Source organism: Chanos chanos, chromosome 5, assembly GCF_902362185.1.
Source record: "Chanos chanos chromosome 5, fChaCha1.1, whole genome shotgun sequence".
In the NCBI taxonomy this organism is placed as follows: domain Eukaryota; kingdom Metazoa; phylum Chordata; class Actinopteri; order Gonorynchiformes; family Chanidae; genus Chanos; species Chanos chanos.
The window spans coordinates 38,951,751-38,971,134 of NC_044499.1; the positions used below are offsets into that span (position 1 = coordinate 38,951,751).

At 37.9% G+C, this 19,384-nt stretch overlaps 1 protein-coding gene across 1 annotated transcript in view; it reads right to left on the reverse strand.

Annotated features, from left to right (window-relative positions):
* Window positions 1-1,556: 1,556 nt before the first annotated feature.
* LOC115811338 (cadherin-12-like) overlaps window positions 1,557-19,384 on the reverse strand; it is an 89,891-nt gene continuing 72,063 nt past the window's right edge. Inside the window, exons 8-12 of the mRNA XM_030773495.1 lie at window positions 16,741-16,877; window positions 11,243-11,364; window positions 8,940-9,057; window positions 5,451-5,702; window positions 1,557-2,110 (exon numbers count right to left, since the gene is read on the reverse strand). Of these exons, the coding sequence (XP_030629355.1) occupies window positions 1,557-2,110; window positions 5,451-5,702; window positions 8,940-9,057; window positions 11,243-11,364; window positions 16,741-16,877 (1,183 nt within the window). The remainder of the gene's footprint in view (window positions 2,111-5,450; window positions 5,703-8,939; window positions 9,058-11,242; window positions 11,365-16,740; window positions 16,878-19,384) is intronic.

The following is a 19,384-nucleotide window of genomic DNA, read 5'->3' on the forward strand; positions in this document are numbered from 1 at the left end:
CCACCTTCCTTTCTTGATGGTGGAGGTGAAGAGGTGAAATTGAATGACTCAATGATGCTATGTCAGCCCATTAAGCATGGAAGTGGGGCATTACCTCTCCAAATGCATATGTCATGGTTGTAAATCTATTATTGCTGGTTTATGGAAATAAGGGCATACCTATAGTAAGAATGGAAAACTTGTCAAGTAACTTGTTGAGCAACAAATTAATGCTTCCTGTTGGTAAATTTAGCATTCCAAGGACACCAAACCAGTCATTTTACTCTTACTCAGAGTCCTGAAATTCCTGGCTCCTGCACTTAAGAATATATAAAAGACACAGGGGCAGATCAGAATATCCTGGCAAATTTAGTTACTACGCTCAGTTTTTTAACATACCAAGGTGTGCCATCATTTTGTCTTACTGAGAAAATCACCTTTGTTCAGAAGCACATTTGTTACTAGGAGATGTATCACCAGTGCTTAATGGTATCAGATACCTTATTGGCTTGTTGGAAATCCTCCATTGGCAACATAGAGCAAGAAGTGGCAAATCATTTTCAATAATGTCTACACAACAATATCTGCCCATAGTTTTCATGTGGTGTTTATTTAAGAAAACAGTGTTGTAATACATGACTCAACTGTATCATTTCATGTTTATCCCTATTTTTTTTTTTTTTTTTTTTTTTTTTTTTTTTTTTTTTACAAGTCTACACAGCTTCCCCTATGTGATCACAATTGTCCATATTCGAGTGGGGCATGAATAATTACAAAATCTTTAAGTGTCTTCAAAAAAATACGAATTACATATTTGATTTCAGTTTGACATAAATAGATAAATACAACAAACAAACAAACCTAAAATCCAACCAGCCAAACAAACAAATAAATAAATAGAATCATAAATAACATTCAGAAATTTCTTTGGCCAGACTTGGGCCACATATTGTTCCTCCACAATCCCTTTCTGAGGACTCGTCGTAGCATATGTCTGCACCCTCCCCTACAGTCTGTATGTGTGAGTGTGGCCATTCTTGCTTATGGGAGTTTAAGAAACAAAGCAGAACTATGGGAAAAAATCCTTTGAGGCACTTTATAAGGATGTCAAAGAATATGCTTGCATTTTCCGTGTGTTTGTGTGTGGGAGATTTTTTTTGTTTGTTTGTTTGTTTGTTTTTTTTCCTTTTTTCCTTCTTTGTTTTTGGAATTGTTGTTGTTGTTTTGTTGTTTTTTTTTCTTCTAGCAGTGGAAAACAAAGCCAAATACATAAGAGCCAAAAAACAACATTCACTCGTAAATAATTGAAAGGCTGATACTTGAAAGGCTTTCTTCTTTAATTTAATATAACCCATTATCCTCTGCTGTTTTCAGAGAAGGACTGAGGCTACCAAAAAGTAACACAAAATTGATTTAGAGAATAATTGAATAATAAACACCCTGAAATAGCAAAGAAACTATAACAATAATAAAAAATGACATCTGCTAAGAAAATCAGGAAAAAAAAACAATAAATAAAAAAGAAAGAGAGAAAAAAATCACCTATTTTCACTTTTCTTTAAATCCATGTGGAAACATCAATGTTTGTTTTCAGTCATCATTATTGTGGTTGTGGAGGAGGTTATATCGGATTGGCTCTCTGAGCGCTCTCCAAATATCCCTGCAAGTGTTTTAAACCGAGGCCCCCATTCATTGAGGTAATCATAGTCTTCATCTGCCTCCCCAGGCAGAGACTCGATGGAGCTGAGGCTTTCAGCCACTGAGCCCTCACCCTCATAAGCGTAGGTGGCCAATGAGTCGTAGGGCGGGGCTAAGGTGTCTCTGTCATGCTCCTGCAGGCGCTGGTGTATGAAGTTGCAGACGTCTGCATTGTCTTGAGATGAGGAGGTTGCGGTTGGAGGTGGTGGTTGCCGTGGCACCGGCCTGACCTCGGGTTTGACGTCCCGACGGAACAGGTTCTCTTTGATGGCCTTGGGGTTACGCAATGTGCCCATATCAAAGGCATGAGTGTCTTCCTCTCCACCCCCTTCATCATCGTAGTGGATAACATTGTCACGGATGTCTTCTTTGGATGTCATCAGCGTCTCTTTTTTCTTCTGGCGTCGGACCCCCACATAAAGCACCACAATCACTGAATAGAGATGAAGAGTGAGAGTGAATTCACATGTGCACAAATAATTATATTACAAATACTTACACTTTAAACACAATACAGTAAATATTTTTCTTGATGTTAAGGAAATGCTCTTTTCAAGGGAAAGCTTGAAAGATATGGAGAGAGATGAGAGTGATCTTTGGAGTGTTTTTAGATCATACACTCATTCACTCTCACTATTCTTTTAAATACATCAACAAGTCCCTAAAGCCTACAACTGATAAATACATTGATATGACATTTGATAACAACATTTCTTCTACCTCTCCCCTGTTCTATAACTCTTCAGTACAGTGAGCTGGGCAGACAGAAAAGAGGATTACATACTTGTATGTCTTTTTTTTAACACATTTTAACAGGTGAAAAGAACTAGATTGAAAATCTTAAAAGAAAAGGTTGTAACATGGCGTAATTTAGCACTGATATTTTCTTTAATGATCCTCAAACTTGTGAGCTGTTAGCAGAAGGAATAGATGACGCATCTGAATATACTGTTGTAAATAATTCCTGACACCTTTTTATAGAGCTTGTGAAAATGTCAATATTTACAGCCAACAGTGTGAGCTTAGCTTTTGCCTAGCTACTCTTTTTCTGAATAAAATGATTCGATCCCTTACATTTCTTTATGACACAATAATAATGATGCGCTTCTTTATTCAAGATATTTATGAATTGAGAGGAGAAGGCCATTTTTGCCTGAATAATAAGTTTCAATGGATCAGGAGAAAGCATAATTCATGTTTAGGCACCGATGCAGCTTGGCAGTAATAACAGTAAAAATAGGGATTACTGTTCCACAATTTACTAAATCTGAAACACAAATATTAAGAAAGGTCATGGAGGTCTGAAAAGCAGTTATAGGACATTTAAAACTTTTAATACACAATCAGCAATCTTTCAAGCCATTGTCATGGCACTTCTAGTATTGAAGAAGAGGTAGAATTTAGAGGAGAAATGAAGTCTAATAATAAGGAGATAATAGCTTAATTACAATCAAGTGATGTCATCACATCTTCCTAACAGATAACTAACCACTGTGCTGTTGTGTGAGTACTCCAGAGATCCACATTAGAGTCCGCTTAGCTTCTACTTCTTCCTTGAAGTATGAAGCTACTGGTTATTGATTTGATCTGAGTCGATTTTTTTTTTTTTCTGGGGTGTTGTGATGCTGTGTTAGGGTTGCGTGGAGTAGGACTTGAGATAGGCAGAGTTGTGATTCCCAGTGCCTGTGCTGAGTGTGAAAGTTCCTATCAAGTGTGTAACCAAAGTGTGATAGGGGACTATGTCATGGTGAGGCAAATGGAGCGCTGATAACGAATGGTCGCTTTTCAACATTTTTTAGTGGTAGACCTGTGTTCCTCACCTCACATCTTTTTCACAAGGGCATTGCAAGACTGATAGAGAAGTGTGAGAGAGAGAGAGAGCGAGAGAGAGAGAAAGAGAGGTGTCAGTCCTCGTGTGGATTGTTGGAGCAGGCTACATTAATGCTGTACCACACAACTCTTCACAGATCTAGCCAGGTTATGGTCAGGGAAGTGTGCCAATCAGGATTATTAAAATTACTCATCAATACTCTTCAGTGCACTTTTGCAAAATGATGAAGAAAGAGAAATGGTACTTCAGTTTGTATTGACTCATAATGATGTTCCTGTGAGACACTGGTAAAGAAATCTCTCTCTCTCTCTCTTTCTCACACACACACACACACACACACACACACACACACAGTCAACCTGACACTGCCTTTTTTTTTTTTTTTTTTTTTTTTTTTTTTACGTATGAGACTATTTTGCTTCGGAAGAGTAAAGGAAATTATTCCATGCCCTGAGAGCATTTTGCAAATAAAAAGGAAAGACTCATTTATGAGTTTTGATTGTGATAATTGTCACGGCACATATATTCAATTTTTTTTTTTTTTTTTTATGAGTGTAAGGAATCAGGAAAGAAAAGATGAATTTATTTGACAGTAAGCACAGTACCAGAAAATATACTCCTGTTCAAAAAACATTTCTTAATTCAGCACAGTCAGTTTTAGCATTAGTGCTTTCACAGAGACCACTCTTCATACTACCTCAAACCTCGCTCAAGTATAAGATAGTGAGTGTCTCCCAGTGGCATAGGTCCCTGTCACTTGTCACTTGTGACTAGACACCATTTGACATCATGTGAACAGCACTGTGGTTATAATAACATTAACTAAGGATACCAATATTTTCATCTGTTAGAGAGGGAGGAGACCAGGTGTGCATGGACTATATTGAGGTGTCTGAATGATCACCATGGAGACATATGCAGTATGTGCAATACATCCAACATCCTGTAATGTTTTAAACCAGACCCTGATTTCCTGGCACAGAAAAAAACAAAACAAAACAAAACGACAACAACAACAAAAAAAGTGTCAACTAATAAATATCTCTGGATGTCGGGTAAATTACCAAAGGGTCAGTATGAGACAAACAAGTGATATCCCCTTATCATGTTGAAAAGTCCTCTACAACTGGCCATAACACGCAAATTGTGATAGTAATGAGCTAATATAAAAAGTTTTCCCCATATCCTTTATGCAGATAGGCTGAGTTTATCGCTGCAGGGCGTTGGAGTTGAGATTTTATGGCTCTGACCTTGAGGGCGCAGTTGTAGCAGCGAGTAATTCTGCCCACGACCACATGCTATGGAGAGCAAGGGATTTTTCTTTTCTTTTTTTTTTTTATGTATGAGTGGCACAAGAGTGCCTCTCCCTCTTTTTCTGTCTCTCTCTCACAAATGCTTATAAATCCACAGAAACATCCATCTTCCACACTGCCAATCCAATATGGCAACAATCCCAGTACCTAATTAACTGGTGTATTTAATTAACCCGGACTCGAATTGTTCAAACCACTCAATTCATGCCAATGAACGTGTCCTGTGTCCAGAAACAGGATGACTGATACCCCTCTGTGCACCAGCAGCCCTTGGATTCTGACACTGCTCTGCATAGTGTACTTAGTAATAAAACTGGTTGGGTTGCACAAGGTTAATCTGTTCGCTCTTCCTCAGGCATTATAATAAATATCTACTGTGTATGAGAATTGGTGTGTACTGCTATTGCTCCACAGCCTAAAAGGGACTGTAGAGTGTGGTACAGTTATCAATACTTGACCCACTCTACCAAATGCATATACACAGCAGGTTAGTATTTATCACTTGAATCAGTAGACCTGTTTGGAGCTTGTGAGAGACAAGTGTTCCTGTGAAGGTTCCTGGTCCTGTTTAGTTGACATTAAAGCAGTATGGTCCTTATGTGGGGGGCACAGGTTCTAAAGGAACTCACCCAGCAGTATGACGATGCAGAGCAGGATAGCAATGAGTGCTCCCGTACTCAGGCCCACAGGGAGGAAGATGGCCTCAGCGTTGCAGGTGAGTAGGAATCCGGCCGAATCGCAGCCACAGACGCGAATGGTCAGCGTGTTGGTGCTGCTTTGGACTGGGTAGCCACTGTCCTCAATCACAACTGGTAGATAATAAAGCTCCCGAGAGCGCCGGCGGAAACCTCCACGTAGTGTCACTATCCCTGCTGTGTTGTCTGAGGGGGAAAAAAGCAAAGAAAATAAGTGTTTTAGGGGTAATAGACTAAAATTAGCCAGAATAGAATGAATTATGAAAGCATTAAATGAAGGTTTCAAGTTGTCCTAAAAGCAGTAGAATTTTTGAAAAGGTACCCCAGTTAAGATTTTCATGCCAAAAATGTTCAGTTTCCACCTGGGTTTAAGGTTTAAATCCTAGTTGTGCTATTTCCTGTCAGTGATACATATCACTGTTAGCACACGCTAGCCCTCATCCTGTTACATGTAGCATGAGAGGCAGGCTTTTGAAAAATGGGCTGACTAACCATGGTATAATGGCACAAAACAAGAATCACTCTAAAAGGGGGAAAAAATAGATGAATAATTATTTTTAAGCAGCTGGAAGTGAAATACTCCTTCTGAAATATCTTCAGATGGAGTGGAGTATCTGTTTTATCCTATCGTTCAAAGTAAAAGAGGAACACAACTGATCTTTACATCTTATCCATCTTATCTCACACAGTGAGAGCAAGGAAGAACAGTTCTTTTCAATTAAGCATGTCTGTTATTGAGAGATTATTTGGTCTGCACACACTGGTACAAGAAAATTCTGGTTTTATTTTATTTTAATTAGCCATTTGCTGTCATAACACTGGATTCACTTGTTTTCTGTATGACAACAAATTCAAATTTTATGGTTAAACCTCCAGAAATATCCATTTCTTCTCACCTCTGTTTTGGCGGAAACCCCACGGCAACGCAAAGCCTTAACCTACCCACAGTTTCCTGAACACGCATTATTACAGTAAACCCCACCTTCATGCATCTGTTTCAGGTGAGAGGTTGTACAGAGCTTGACCAAGCATATCTATGCCAAGGTGTTGATCAGATATTTTCTGAGAAGTGCTCCCCTATCTCTGCAGCAGACAGTGAGCTCTTCTCACCTTCTTCAGCTCAGTCTGTCAATTTCCAATCTTTTTAATGGTTAAACAGCTAGTTTACCCACTCACACCCTTCCCTACCTGAACGCACAACCACATACTCATCAATGTGACATTCAGTGCAGTATATGTCTAAAGATGGTAATGGTAACAGGGTGCTGAAGAATAGAGGTTACTGTACTTAGGGCGTAGCGCATTCAGCAGGGAAGAACCGTGCATGCTACTACATGCAAAGGATAAGCCTTGGAAGTGAACACTTGGAAAGTCTGATAAAGCGCATCAATTTAGAGCGTGTTTAAACACCATCAATTTGAGATTACCGAGATCAATGCCATTTCCTTATATTGAATTGGCCCATCTGTTCACCACAGATAAAACTGAACTGAAAACCTACCCAGCACATTTTTAATGTACCTTTTTTTGTTTCACATCTTTTCTCATGTTATCTAATTTAAAATGTAACCACTGGATACTGTGATTTAGATTAAGTGTCTGCAGCTGTTAACCAAGGTTATTTCATGAAGTGAGATCTGTAGGTCTCTTCATGAATTTAAGTCATTTTAATTCTTTGAATTCAGATCACATACAACAACACAGGTGTTTTGTTTTGTTTTGTTTGTCAAAATCACTATGTGCAGACTTCAGTCTTCAGTGTTGTGAAGTGAGTTGTTGGATTCTCTAATGTTTTGGAGACACCCAGCAAATAACAGCCAATCATGTTACGTTTGAAAGAGCTATGCTTGATGTGGTTGGGTCAGGGGGTTCTAGCAGGTGTGCTGAAGGTTGGAGAAACCATGTCTGAAGCTATGTTTGCACAAAGATAGCAGTCTTGAGAGTGCTTTTCTACCTGCTCTCAGTAGCCCAGCTGAGTGCATTTCAGATCTGTGGCTTCATTCTGACAGAGGGGGACATTTAATGAACACCTTGCATGTTATTTATTTATTTATTTATTTTCGCAACTTGCTTTCTCAGGGCTGTTCTTAAGTGTCAGTCACACCCCTTCTCTCTATGTTATTTCTTCTCTTTTCTCTTCCTGTGTGTGTGCAGGCGAGAGAGAGAAAGAAAGAGGCAGAGAAGCCTTACACAGCAAGCCCTTAAAGTTTCAAGTATTAAAGCATTTACAATTAAAGTTTCAGGAAACAAACTAGTGGACATGTATGGTAGCCCACAGAAACCCATCATAGAAATAATGTTTACCTCGTTAACTACTTAGAATTCTGAAAAACAAAACAAAACAAAAAAAAAAAAAACAAAACAAAAAAACCCCCAAAAAACAAACAAAAAACCCCCCAAAAAACCAAAAGCAAAACAAAAACAAAACAAACAAACGTCTTTATACTTTATGGGTCGCTATATTGAAACGGAAGTCAGTGTCCAAAAAAATCTTTTTATGCATTCTTTTTTGTTTTTTTTGTTTGTTTGTTTGTTTTGTTTACCTCATCTGTGCTTTTGTTGTGTGGAAAGGTAATTGGATTGGCATGAAAGATCAGCTGGCAATTACATAGAGGCAAGGTGCAGCTCCAGTCTAAACAATGTCAAATATGAACAATAATCCAATTTTTTAAATGCATTACAATCATTTTCTCAGAATTGATTGGATTTTAATTATGGCAAATTTTCAGTTTTCGTCTTTACAAGACCACAATGTTAGTAATGTCCAGCGAGTTTCTGTGGGTTGCATTACAAGTGGTCGCCATCATTACTGACAGAATAGAAGGAAAAAGAAAATAAATAAAAAGAAAAGCTGCAGTGTAAAATATGCTGAAATGGACCACAGTGGTACACTTTGGTAAGGCACTGTCTGACAGTACAGAGGCCCATATCATGTTTAGTATTCATGATTTAAAATAAAATACGTTCCTCTGGTCAGCTGTGTTGGCCATGGTCAGTCTCCCTCTCACTCTGGTAGTTTCTGGTCAGTTAGTTACTTATACTGTTGTTATTTTAAAGGAATTGTTGAAGGACTTTCATTCCACTCATGCATATAATGTTGCTCTATGACACTACACAAATGTGAGAAAATGTGGTGATATGTATTGGGGTAATTCTGCAGAAGCCTCAGAGAATATGAACAACTGGTCGTTTCAAATTGGGGAGAAAATTGGGAAATAAACAATGTTGAGAAAATGAGAGAGAGAGAATGAGATGCACTATAAAGTATTTGACCTCTTCACAATTTTGTCACATCAACACACACACACACACACACACACACACACAGATACACACACACACACACGCACACGCGCACACACACACACACGCACACACATACGCACACACACAAAACTAGTCTGAGACGGTCAGATGACTTACTTCCAAAGTCCCTAATTGTAAAGTTCTTGGTTTTCACCCCCTCTTGAGGGGATCTGAAGGAGAACTTTTGACCTGCAGGTGGCAGATCCTGGTCCTTAGCACTGATACTCTGAATCACCTGCAAACAGATTAATAGAATAAAGCATTCATTCATTAGGCTCTCAATATACCAGAGAAGCCACAGTGCTAGTCATAGTAATGAATGTGCATGTTTTATGTCCATATTTTCTCAAATAATTTCACCATTACATTTTAAAGCATATGCATTGATATCTTCATTGATATTACTTTGTCCACTGAAGTTTTGGGTTGGTAATGCATTATTTATAACCTGATTAATTAACTTCATGATGTCCAGTAGTGTTAGTAGTACTACTGCATACACAATAGAATAAAATAGAGGATATTGCACATGATCTTTAAATGAACAGACGATGGAAGTAGTCAGTGCTAGATTAAGGTCGGGCAGATATATATGCTCACTCGTGCACATGCGCAGTGCACACTTGCCCTGCAGAACAGTTCGGCCAATACTTCAAAATTACATTGATGATGATTACATACATTGATACATTTTACTCTGTAAATTCTGTGAAGAAAAATGTCATTTTCATCTGTTGCCTTATCATCTGATGACTCCTTCAAACACTTGGGGGGGGTTCTGCCATGTTCTTTCGACATCTTTCCAAGTGGACATATTACCAAGACTGGGTTGATGAATACAGTAGAGTTAGCAAAGATGGCATGGGCTTTATGTCCTCTGCCCTAAAACGTGTCCAACCCCTCCAACCCCCTTGACTGGATTTTATTCCCCTGCTTTAGATTTTTCTAAATTGCAGTACTATATTTACTTGTTATTAAGTTATAGAGTCATATTGCTTACTATTTTCAAAAAGGCCCAGAGCTACAATTAGTGTCAACATTCTGAGTTATGAGATACCATTAGGAGTACATATAAAATTTGGATATTTTATATGCTTTCTTGTTTGCGTGGACCACTATAATTAGCCTTTCCTCAGCAATATCTGTCTAGGCAATTTAGCACTGCAGGTCAAACATGGGATTTGGACGTGTGCATTTGTGTGATAGTGCAGGATTGGCATATATAGGTAGCCTATGTATACCAATTGTTTGGTAAATATACGCATGGCATCCAGTTATCTTTATCTGATGCCTAAGTGTATTCTTGTCATCGATACAGGCTTATAGAATAAACTCCAATATGTGTATATATACACAAATGTATTATCTTGAGTGTCTCTTGAGTATGAGCCTCTGTACAGTAATAATAAGAAGGAATCATGCCGCTGATTGCAGCAACTTTGCATGCCTGTCTCATGCAGCAGCTGTGCTCAGCACCTGCCAAAGGCCTGCTGTGAGATGTACCATAGCAGTGGAACACAAAAACCATTAACGACACACTAATTAATCACTTGTCCACAAACGCTTGTCAGATCCCCTGCATCCATCAAACCGCACTTCTCAGCTAGTTTTTAATTACCACATTGTAAATCATGCCAGAGCAAGACTTACTTACACCAAAAGCCAAAAGTCTGAAACATAGAGATCCACTATTGAATAATATTTTATGATATCTAAGAATTTCGCAAAAGCTGCTCAGTTAGGGAGAGGAACTGGTCTTTTTTTTTTTTTCTTTCTTTTTTTCAATTTTTACTGTACAGTGAACAGCAGGAGATTAGAGAAAAGAGATTCTAACCTGCCTTTTGACATGTTTTGCCTCTTGCAGAACACAACAGTCAATGCTTTGCCTTAATCATAGTCATGCACAATACACAAAAAGTCCAGATCTTTGGTGGTTTTCCATTCCCTCAATTATGATGTGTCCTTTCAGTCCTGACAAGCTCAGCTGTACTTGGTAAATAGAGGGCAAAGAAACCAAAAAGCAAAAATAAATAAATAAATAAATAAATAAAAACCCCAAAAAACAAAAAAACCCAAAACAAAACAAAGAACTTCAGGACATCCCTACTGTGTGAATTCACAGGTGTGGTAGTGATATCCTGCTAAACTAATGGCGTGCTCGTGTTTGCTAAGGGTCTAATTAATGAGTGCAGGTGTTTTCTCACTGCCATGAAGCAGAGAATTGAAATGTTCTCTAAATAAGTAATGTTCAATGCACTATCCTGTACATTTTGAAACACTTAAACACACACAGACACACACACACACACACACACACACACACACACACACACACAAAACTACAATAGCATACAACAACATACACCCTACAAATATAAGTACATTTAAAAACACACGTACACAGTTAGGACCAAACTCACCTGTCCTACTTTGGCATTTTCACACACAAACGTTTCATAGGGAGTCGCTAGCTCTGGGGGAAACTCATTGATGTCCAGCACATGCACAGTGACAGCCACTCTGCTCGTCAAAACGGGGTTGTCTGGCAAGACACAAATCAAATTACATAAACTCTTTTAACAACATAGTTTATCGTTTAATACGACACATGTTCAGCTCCATTAGCTGCCTGGTGAACCCTAACAGAGGGGAGTTTAAACATATCGCCACACAAATGTTACTGAGATTATAATATGCTTGATATTATATAGCTGTTCTCCAGGCCCAAAAGAATCTTTATGTTAAAATGAAATATAGGTTTCTGTCAATATCTCTAATTAACTATACACTACATCTCCCATCTGGGCATTCACTTCAGTGACAGACGCAGCCTTCTCTGCAGCCTTCTCTACCTTCTCTACTTTACACTGAGGAGGAGGAGGAGGAGTCCAGAGATGAGCAGTGATCGCCACTTTGTCCTCCTAAACTGATTTCAGTTCAGTGTCATATATATCATCAGTTAGGAAGGACTGAAGGAAAATGGTTTCAAGCATCATACACGTCATAAAATATCTGAAATGATTATTAAGACTTTAAGAGAATATCTGATATGATCACTAAAAATATCAGAAAATATCTTATTGAATATTGATTATAAGGAATCCACACAAATGAGAGAAACACATGGGCAGTGGTAGCGATTAATCCAACATTGACATCTTGTGGTGATATTTCATGTGTATTTTTGATGCACAGCTGTGCTATCACCTCTCAGTCAAGAGGGCACCAAAGTATGGTAAAAAATAAATAAATAAATAAATAAATAAAAATAAAGATTCCTTTCATCAAATTAGTGTGCTAATTATAAAAGCATACCAGATATATGAGCCCTTAAGACAGTTAAGACAGAAGCACAAAACAATTACATTACATTTTACAACAAGTAATTTTATAGTCACTCAGTGGTTCTCTCCAAATGTGTGAAAGTATGAATTAGTGGGGGACTGGAAATCATAGAACTTTTCTGATAGCTGTACAGTTGATATTTAATTCAGTGGGAGATCTGCAGGGAGAGAAAAGAAAATATTTTAGGGGACAGAGTAAACAAAGTGCTCCTTTAGAGTATAATTTATGAAATGCATAACTGATCAAGAGCTGTCAGATAATATTACCGCATGGTCATGGACAGTATTGAGATTTGAGAGGGAGCTGGTCCCACCATGAACTGTTTAATTACTAGTGGGATGAGGCATTTTCTTTTATCACAGATGTCAGAATGCTTTTGTGAGTACTGGACCTGTGCTACACAATGTGAATTCAGAGAGCAAATCTAAACTGTATGGATTATGGGCTCAATAGGGATGTGAGGAGGGCTTAGTGCAGACAGCTCTGCTCCACCCCATACACAGCTGTCCTGCACACAGTCGCGACCTACCAGTGACCTTGACAGTGCAAAGCAATCTTCCCCACAGTGCTAGAAATTACTCTCTCTCTCGCTCTCTCTGTTTCTCTCTCTCACTCTCTCTGTCTCTCTCTCTCTCTCTCTCTCTCTCTCTCTCTCTCAGTGGCGTATGAGAGTACATATTATTTGAGGGCTGGCACTGCATTGTAACGTTACACTGGTGTGTCAGTTTTCTGTTTCTGATATTCAACCTTTTTTCACTGCATAATAGTAGTAGTAATAGCAGGTTGTAATGCTAGAACTAAATAATTCTACATGAAGCAGACAACTAATTGCTGCTTTAATGTCATCATGAAAGATGACTGTAACTACTGATAAAAATCCTGCTAAAATAAATGCTAGGAAAGTTGGCGGCACATCTGTGGAAGCATGTTAGGAATAAGAACACAAAATGGCATCATAAACATATTCCTGCATGTTCTGGAATTTGCAAGAGTGCACCAGTCCAAAACCACAGTGTGTATGTTGAGGTAGCAATGGTGTTCTACTTTCACCTCAAGACATAGACCATTTATCCTAATCTGTCAAAAAAAGTCACAAATTTATAAACAAATCTGCATTCTTAATTTAATCACTTGCTCAAGGTACTAGTAACACAGCAAAATTTTGACATACATAACTAATAACTATCAAGATATTTAAACTCTTTATGTGGAACTGAATTGGCTGTTTTCCACTAGATGGAGCAATAGTATAAACAGAGAAACAAAGCCAAGCTTCTTTGGGATCACCACATATTTCCATTTTGCATTTTCTTCAGAGACTCATGCAACCTTGAAGTGCAAGGCACTGTCAGATAGTTCCACTGAATAATGTTGGTCATGACAGAATCTTATAAGTATTCATAAGAGTTTCACATACTGTTTGTGTGCTTTTCTCTATCTGATAGACTTGCACAGCTGGATATAGGCTGAGTGTACCTCCACGCCAAGACGCATACACACACACAAGCACGCACACACGCACGCGCGTACATGTACATGTACATGCGCAAACACACACGCACGCAGGCATGCACATACTCATACACACGCGTGCACCCACCCACCCACACACACACACACACACACACACACACACACACACACACACACACACACGCTGAAAAGACACAGAAGGCACACATACACAGGTTAAATTAGGGAACAAGGAATAAGCGTCAGTGAAGGAAATGGTTTTAACCCAGTTTTTGGTAAAGAATATGCAGGGTTAATGTCATTTCTCAGGATTTTTTGGATGATGCCACTCTTTCTCTCTCAATCTCGTAAACACATACACACGTGCCCTTCTTTTGGGTGCAGTTGTATGCTGCAGGGTGAGTAATTTTGCGCACCACATGCCCAAAATAAATAAATAAATACAAATCTGTTGACAGAAAGAAAGGCATGAAAACTCTGCTCCTGTTGTATCAGTCACAATGTCATTATATAAAAAAAGACATAGAAAGAGAAAGGAAAAAAAAAAGTGAATTACTTTTTTTCTCCTCCTGTTGTCAGTTTCTTCACAAAATACAGAAGAAAAAAACAAAGAAAAATGAAACATACTATCTAATCCTTTTTAGATAAGAAGAGAAATCCATCATATTAACAGAAAATTGTCATCCCTTCCACAAGCTCAGGACAGACTGCCACTAGCGTTTTCCCCAAGCTATGAAATCCACACGATGATGGGACACTTTAAAATTTTCAAAGGGGAAAAATTATAATCTTTGACATATGGGTTCATTATCACTCTGACATCAGCATTTGTTGGTGTGTCAGCTGGTTTGAATTTCCGAGTAAACAAATTGATGTATCATTGTTAAAATGTGATACATTTGTTGGTAAGTATTAGCGGATGGAGAGATCCAGAATTATCGCCATGTAATGATAAATAAAGTACTGTTTGAAACAGGTGCTTTGTACACAGTTGTACAGCTGACAAAATGTATGCAGATTTAATATGAAAATTAAATGAGTCTGAATATTCTAAATATTCGAAATGTCATGCCTTTATAGCTGTGAAGTTATTCACGGTTGTTTAGTCATATAGTTTGCTCAGGCAGTTTTGAATGAGTTTAACCTCTCGCACTAAAAATGTTAATAATAATGTTAGCCCAAATCCATGTAGAAGCTAGATGATATTATGCCAATCATACTCTGGGGGTCACAAACCAACAGATTACTAAACGATTTCTCAAGGCTCTTTGTTTGACGATATCTCTGGCCAGTTGACGTCGCCAAGATGGACTGGGGCTGCCATGAATAGGACTTAGATGTGGCTACAGTGCTGTCTCACAGAGTTCTGTAAGTCGAACGTATTTTAGATGTGACAACTGAATGAAAAGTCTTTTTTCTTCTGCCAAAATTCAGTCACTTGCAACAAAATAACCATTTGTGTGATACATTCAATGATTTCAAAATAATTTCATATTAGCATTACTGCCTTAAATGTTTTTTTTTTGTTTTTTTTTCATTCAAACAGATAGGGTTTGGCCTTCTGGCTAGCTGCATACAGGTTACATAGTTTTGAATTAGATTTTAGACTGTACACAAATATGGCCCAAATTGCAACTGGAAGGATCAGCAACTCTCTGGTCTACACACGGAAGTTTTATGCAGCATAGAAAAATATTACTTTTTGGTGTAGCCATAATCTTGTGAAAACAGCTTGTGTGTGCACGTGCGTGTGTGTGTGTGTGTGTGTGTGTGTGTGTGTGTGTCTGCCTGCGCATGTCTATGTGTGTGAGAAAAGAATGACTCTATAATGAGGTGATCTTGATAAACAGGTGAGAAAGCAGTTCAGATGTTTAGAACAGCTGTTTAGAACAGCAAAGACTTCCCTCTTCTAGATCAGCATAAGATATTATACAATCAATTTTCACCACACAACTTACCAATTCTTACTTCTCAGTGACTTTGACTTAAATTTATATAGACAGATGCATACTATCATTTTGTGGGCAGACAATAAAATTAAACAAGTATGTTATGGAATCACTTCATCCCACCAAGCTCCAAGTGATTCTCAGGGCGTAGAATGCAGTTGGGTAGAATTAACTCACAAATAATTTAACAATGTCTCTTTGAATAAATTTCAATGTCTATGCTATTGTCTAATTAAATAAATACTATTCCATTTGATAGCCTTCTTAAGGGAAATGCAGATAGAATATTAAACGGTTGGAACAAAAATGAAACAAATAAACCAAGATAAACCAAGTTCTAGACGCAGGCTTGACAACTCCCACTGGTGTTTGAAAAGTAAGCTTTAACAACTCTGGCCCTTGCTAAGATTCCTCTCACCATCGCAAATTACCATTAGCACTGAATCAAAATTAACATATCAGTGGTGCAACCTTGAGAGACAGCAAGTAATACCAATCTCCATGGCAATAAAAGCTTAACTTTTAACGACCCCTTTTTCCCATCTTGTCTTAATGAATGTGGAGCCTGCCGTTTGTAATTTTGAACGAGCGCTGACAAGCTTCAAAGATAATGACTTTGATAACTTCTTAAAGTATTTGATGACTTGATGATGGATTGGTTTGTTTGTGGTGAAATTTGACCCACATTTTTTTCTAGCCATAAATGCAATTAGTGTGAAAGAACGTCTAAAACTGATGTTTCATGTTTCTGCAATTCAGTGCCTTAATGTTTCTTTCTTCTCACAACATACATTGATAACATGACTGTATATCTTACAATAGCTCATGGGCAAAGTGGGCAATTGTCTGAGTAACTAATCAAACTGTGAAAGAGAAGACTTTCATTATCAAGCACTTAAAGGTTATAGTTTGAGGGGGAAAAAACGGCCAGTTGTTAAATTTAGGAGGTCATGGATGGAATAAAGACAAGGACTTCTATGATACACATTCAGGAGGAGTCATCATACTTTACTGTAGGCCATAAATGACCCTGACAAAATGGAATTTGCTATTGACTGAGGAAAAAGAGCACTAAATCAGTCAACAAGATTACTGAAGCTAAAAGACCATGACACCACAGCGTATTGCCATTCATCTCACGTCATACTTACTAGCTTTAGTCGCCACCACGGAGATGTTGTGCTGTGAGATACTCTCCCTGTCCAGCAGTTCATTAGTGGAGATGGTTCCCTCCACAGGGTCAATGTCAAAAAAGCTGTCCAGGTCACTCTTCCAGTCAATGGAATATCTGTTAGTGATATGCAAACACAAAACGTAATAACAATACCACCACCGCCACCACCACCAGCAACAGATACAGATGATAAAGATGGTAAACTAATCACATGTACATTTAGTATTTGAAAAGACTGTTTTAAGTAAACATTGTTTTAACTTGCTCTCTAAAGCCTAGCAGCTGTCTTGTCTGTGAGTGAGAATCATGATCAGAGTAATTTTGGGGCATTTAAATAACATGATTCATAGACATGACATAGTTTCATGTGGATATATGGCTTGTATGAAGTTGAGAAATGAATGTGATGATTGCATACCAACCATTTATATGAGGACTATTTCGCCATAATTAACTGTAGAGTGTTAACTATTTTTTGAAGCAAAGCGTTCGTTTACTCAAGCACCATTTCACTAAGTCCTAACACAAGAGTTTAAGTATTGTATGTTTACTCATACAAGTATATTTGGCACACAATCTTTTAAATAATCCCTAGCTATTGTGATTTCCAGTGGTACACACACAATGCAAGCAGGTTGTCTGTGATAGCCAGAATCAGGTGGATTTTCTCCCAGCTGATTAAAGCGTAAGGCATGGAAGCTCCCAACATTTCCTATCAGCCCTCTATCTGTCAGACACTTCTAAAACAAAGGTGAAGACCTGTTTTATCATTTTGGACTCATTTGAAATGCGCTGGACACATGTTCGCTCTCTCGCTCACTCTCGCTCTCTCTCTCTCTCAACCCTAAGGAGTTATCTCTTGGTAATCATTAATGACAATGTCCTCCCCTGGTGTTCTCTTCAGTGATCACAGATTCAGTCCTGCTCTTTTTGCATGAGTGAGCAAGTATAGTCCATTGGGAATGCTTTACTTCATTCAGGTAGAGTGCCTCTCCACCGCTTCATACGGAAAATTGCCTTTAATGAATGTAGGTTTCCATTTCATACTCTCATCCCTGGAGACACTACCGTCTCTTTATTTCTTCTGTTAAAGGTGGGAATTTGCATTTGTTCAGAGCCAAAAGCTGGCCACATTTCCAATTAGCTGATAATCAAAAATGTGTACATGCAGAATTATTTTTCATTAATCACAAATGCATGCAGCTTGGATGCAAAAAGAACTGAGTTCAAACAGAATTGAAATCATGTAACCAACAGACTGTAAGTCTTTTATTTCACTTCATTAAACTTATAGTTTACAAGAAAAACGGACTGACAAATTATTCATCATGAGTAATATTTAGAGGGCTGATTGACTAAAAAAAACAAACAAAACAAAACAAAAAACAAAAGCAAATACAGATTATAGAGGAGAGAATAACCTGTTGGAAGAGATAGGAAATGTTTTTTTTTTGTTTGTTTGTTTGTTTTCCGAGCCAGGATTCATTTCACATAGTACAACAATACATAATGCCGCAAGAAAAAAAAAAAAAAAAAAGACTCTGGTTGGTCATCAGCTGACATACGATTAGTTTAATGATTCTTCCGTTGCATGTCACATCTGTTATTAGTAAAGATATTTTAAAAATGATTAAAGACATGTTTAGATAAGATCATTAACATTATCTCAGTTTTTATAAATTGGATCCAGTCTCTACAGTGGTATATGATATGCTGCCGTATCAAAATTCAGGGGAGACCATATCAAAGGCTGACCCTTTACCTTAGCTGCACCTATGCCTTTACCTAAGTCTTTCTCAAAAAGGGGTTAGAGGGCAGACCATTTCTGATACCAATGAAGTTCTGTCCACAGCTAAATGAACGCATATGGGAAAAACTGTTTGTATGTTCAAAATGAACAAACTGTTATTTTATCAAGTAAGAACAGTGCATTTCAGGTTTCTGAATGCTGTCTCCGTTCCTGATCTTTCGTTAATGTTTTATCCAATCTCTGGAACTGAGTGAAAACTTTAAAATGCAGAGAAGAAAAACAACACAATACCAAACAAACGCGTAAATTGAAATGCATCAAACAGTGTTTTAGTTATTTGCCTGCAGTACTGAAGAAAGCAAAGTGCTCCCTGTGTAACTGTAAAATGTTAGAAGCGCGGTCCTTGGTTAGACTTTACATACTTTAAAAGCTTTCTTCTTCATATACAGAATCCCATTTGGGGCCATTGTCTTGAGATGAGTAACTGTGCATCTCCCAAGAACAATGTCAACTGTAGTTGGTGTAAATAATTGAGCACAAGAGACAAAGCCCCCCCACCCAGTAAAAAGGTGAAGGCTTAGCTTTTACTCAAACAAAATCTTTCCCTGAGTCCACTTTGTTCTTTGTTATTAAATGAAATATTCATATTAAAACAAATACATATGGACACAGAGGGTGGATCTTTATTGTGGGGACCACAATAAAGTGCATCTTTGAATGTAACAGCGGCAAAATGTCAAAAGCAATATCTTCGAGCTAAAGTCTATTTATAGCAAAATCCAAAGAGACTTGAAAAGTAAAACAAAAAAATCTGTGTAAATTTTTAAACAAAGCTTTTTTTTTTTTTTTTTTAACTTTCATACATCAGAAG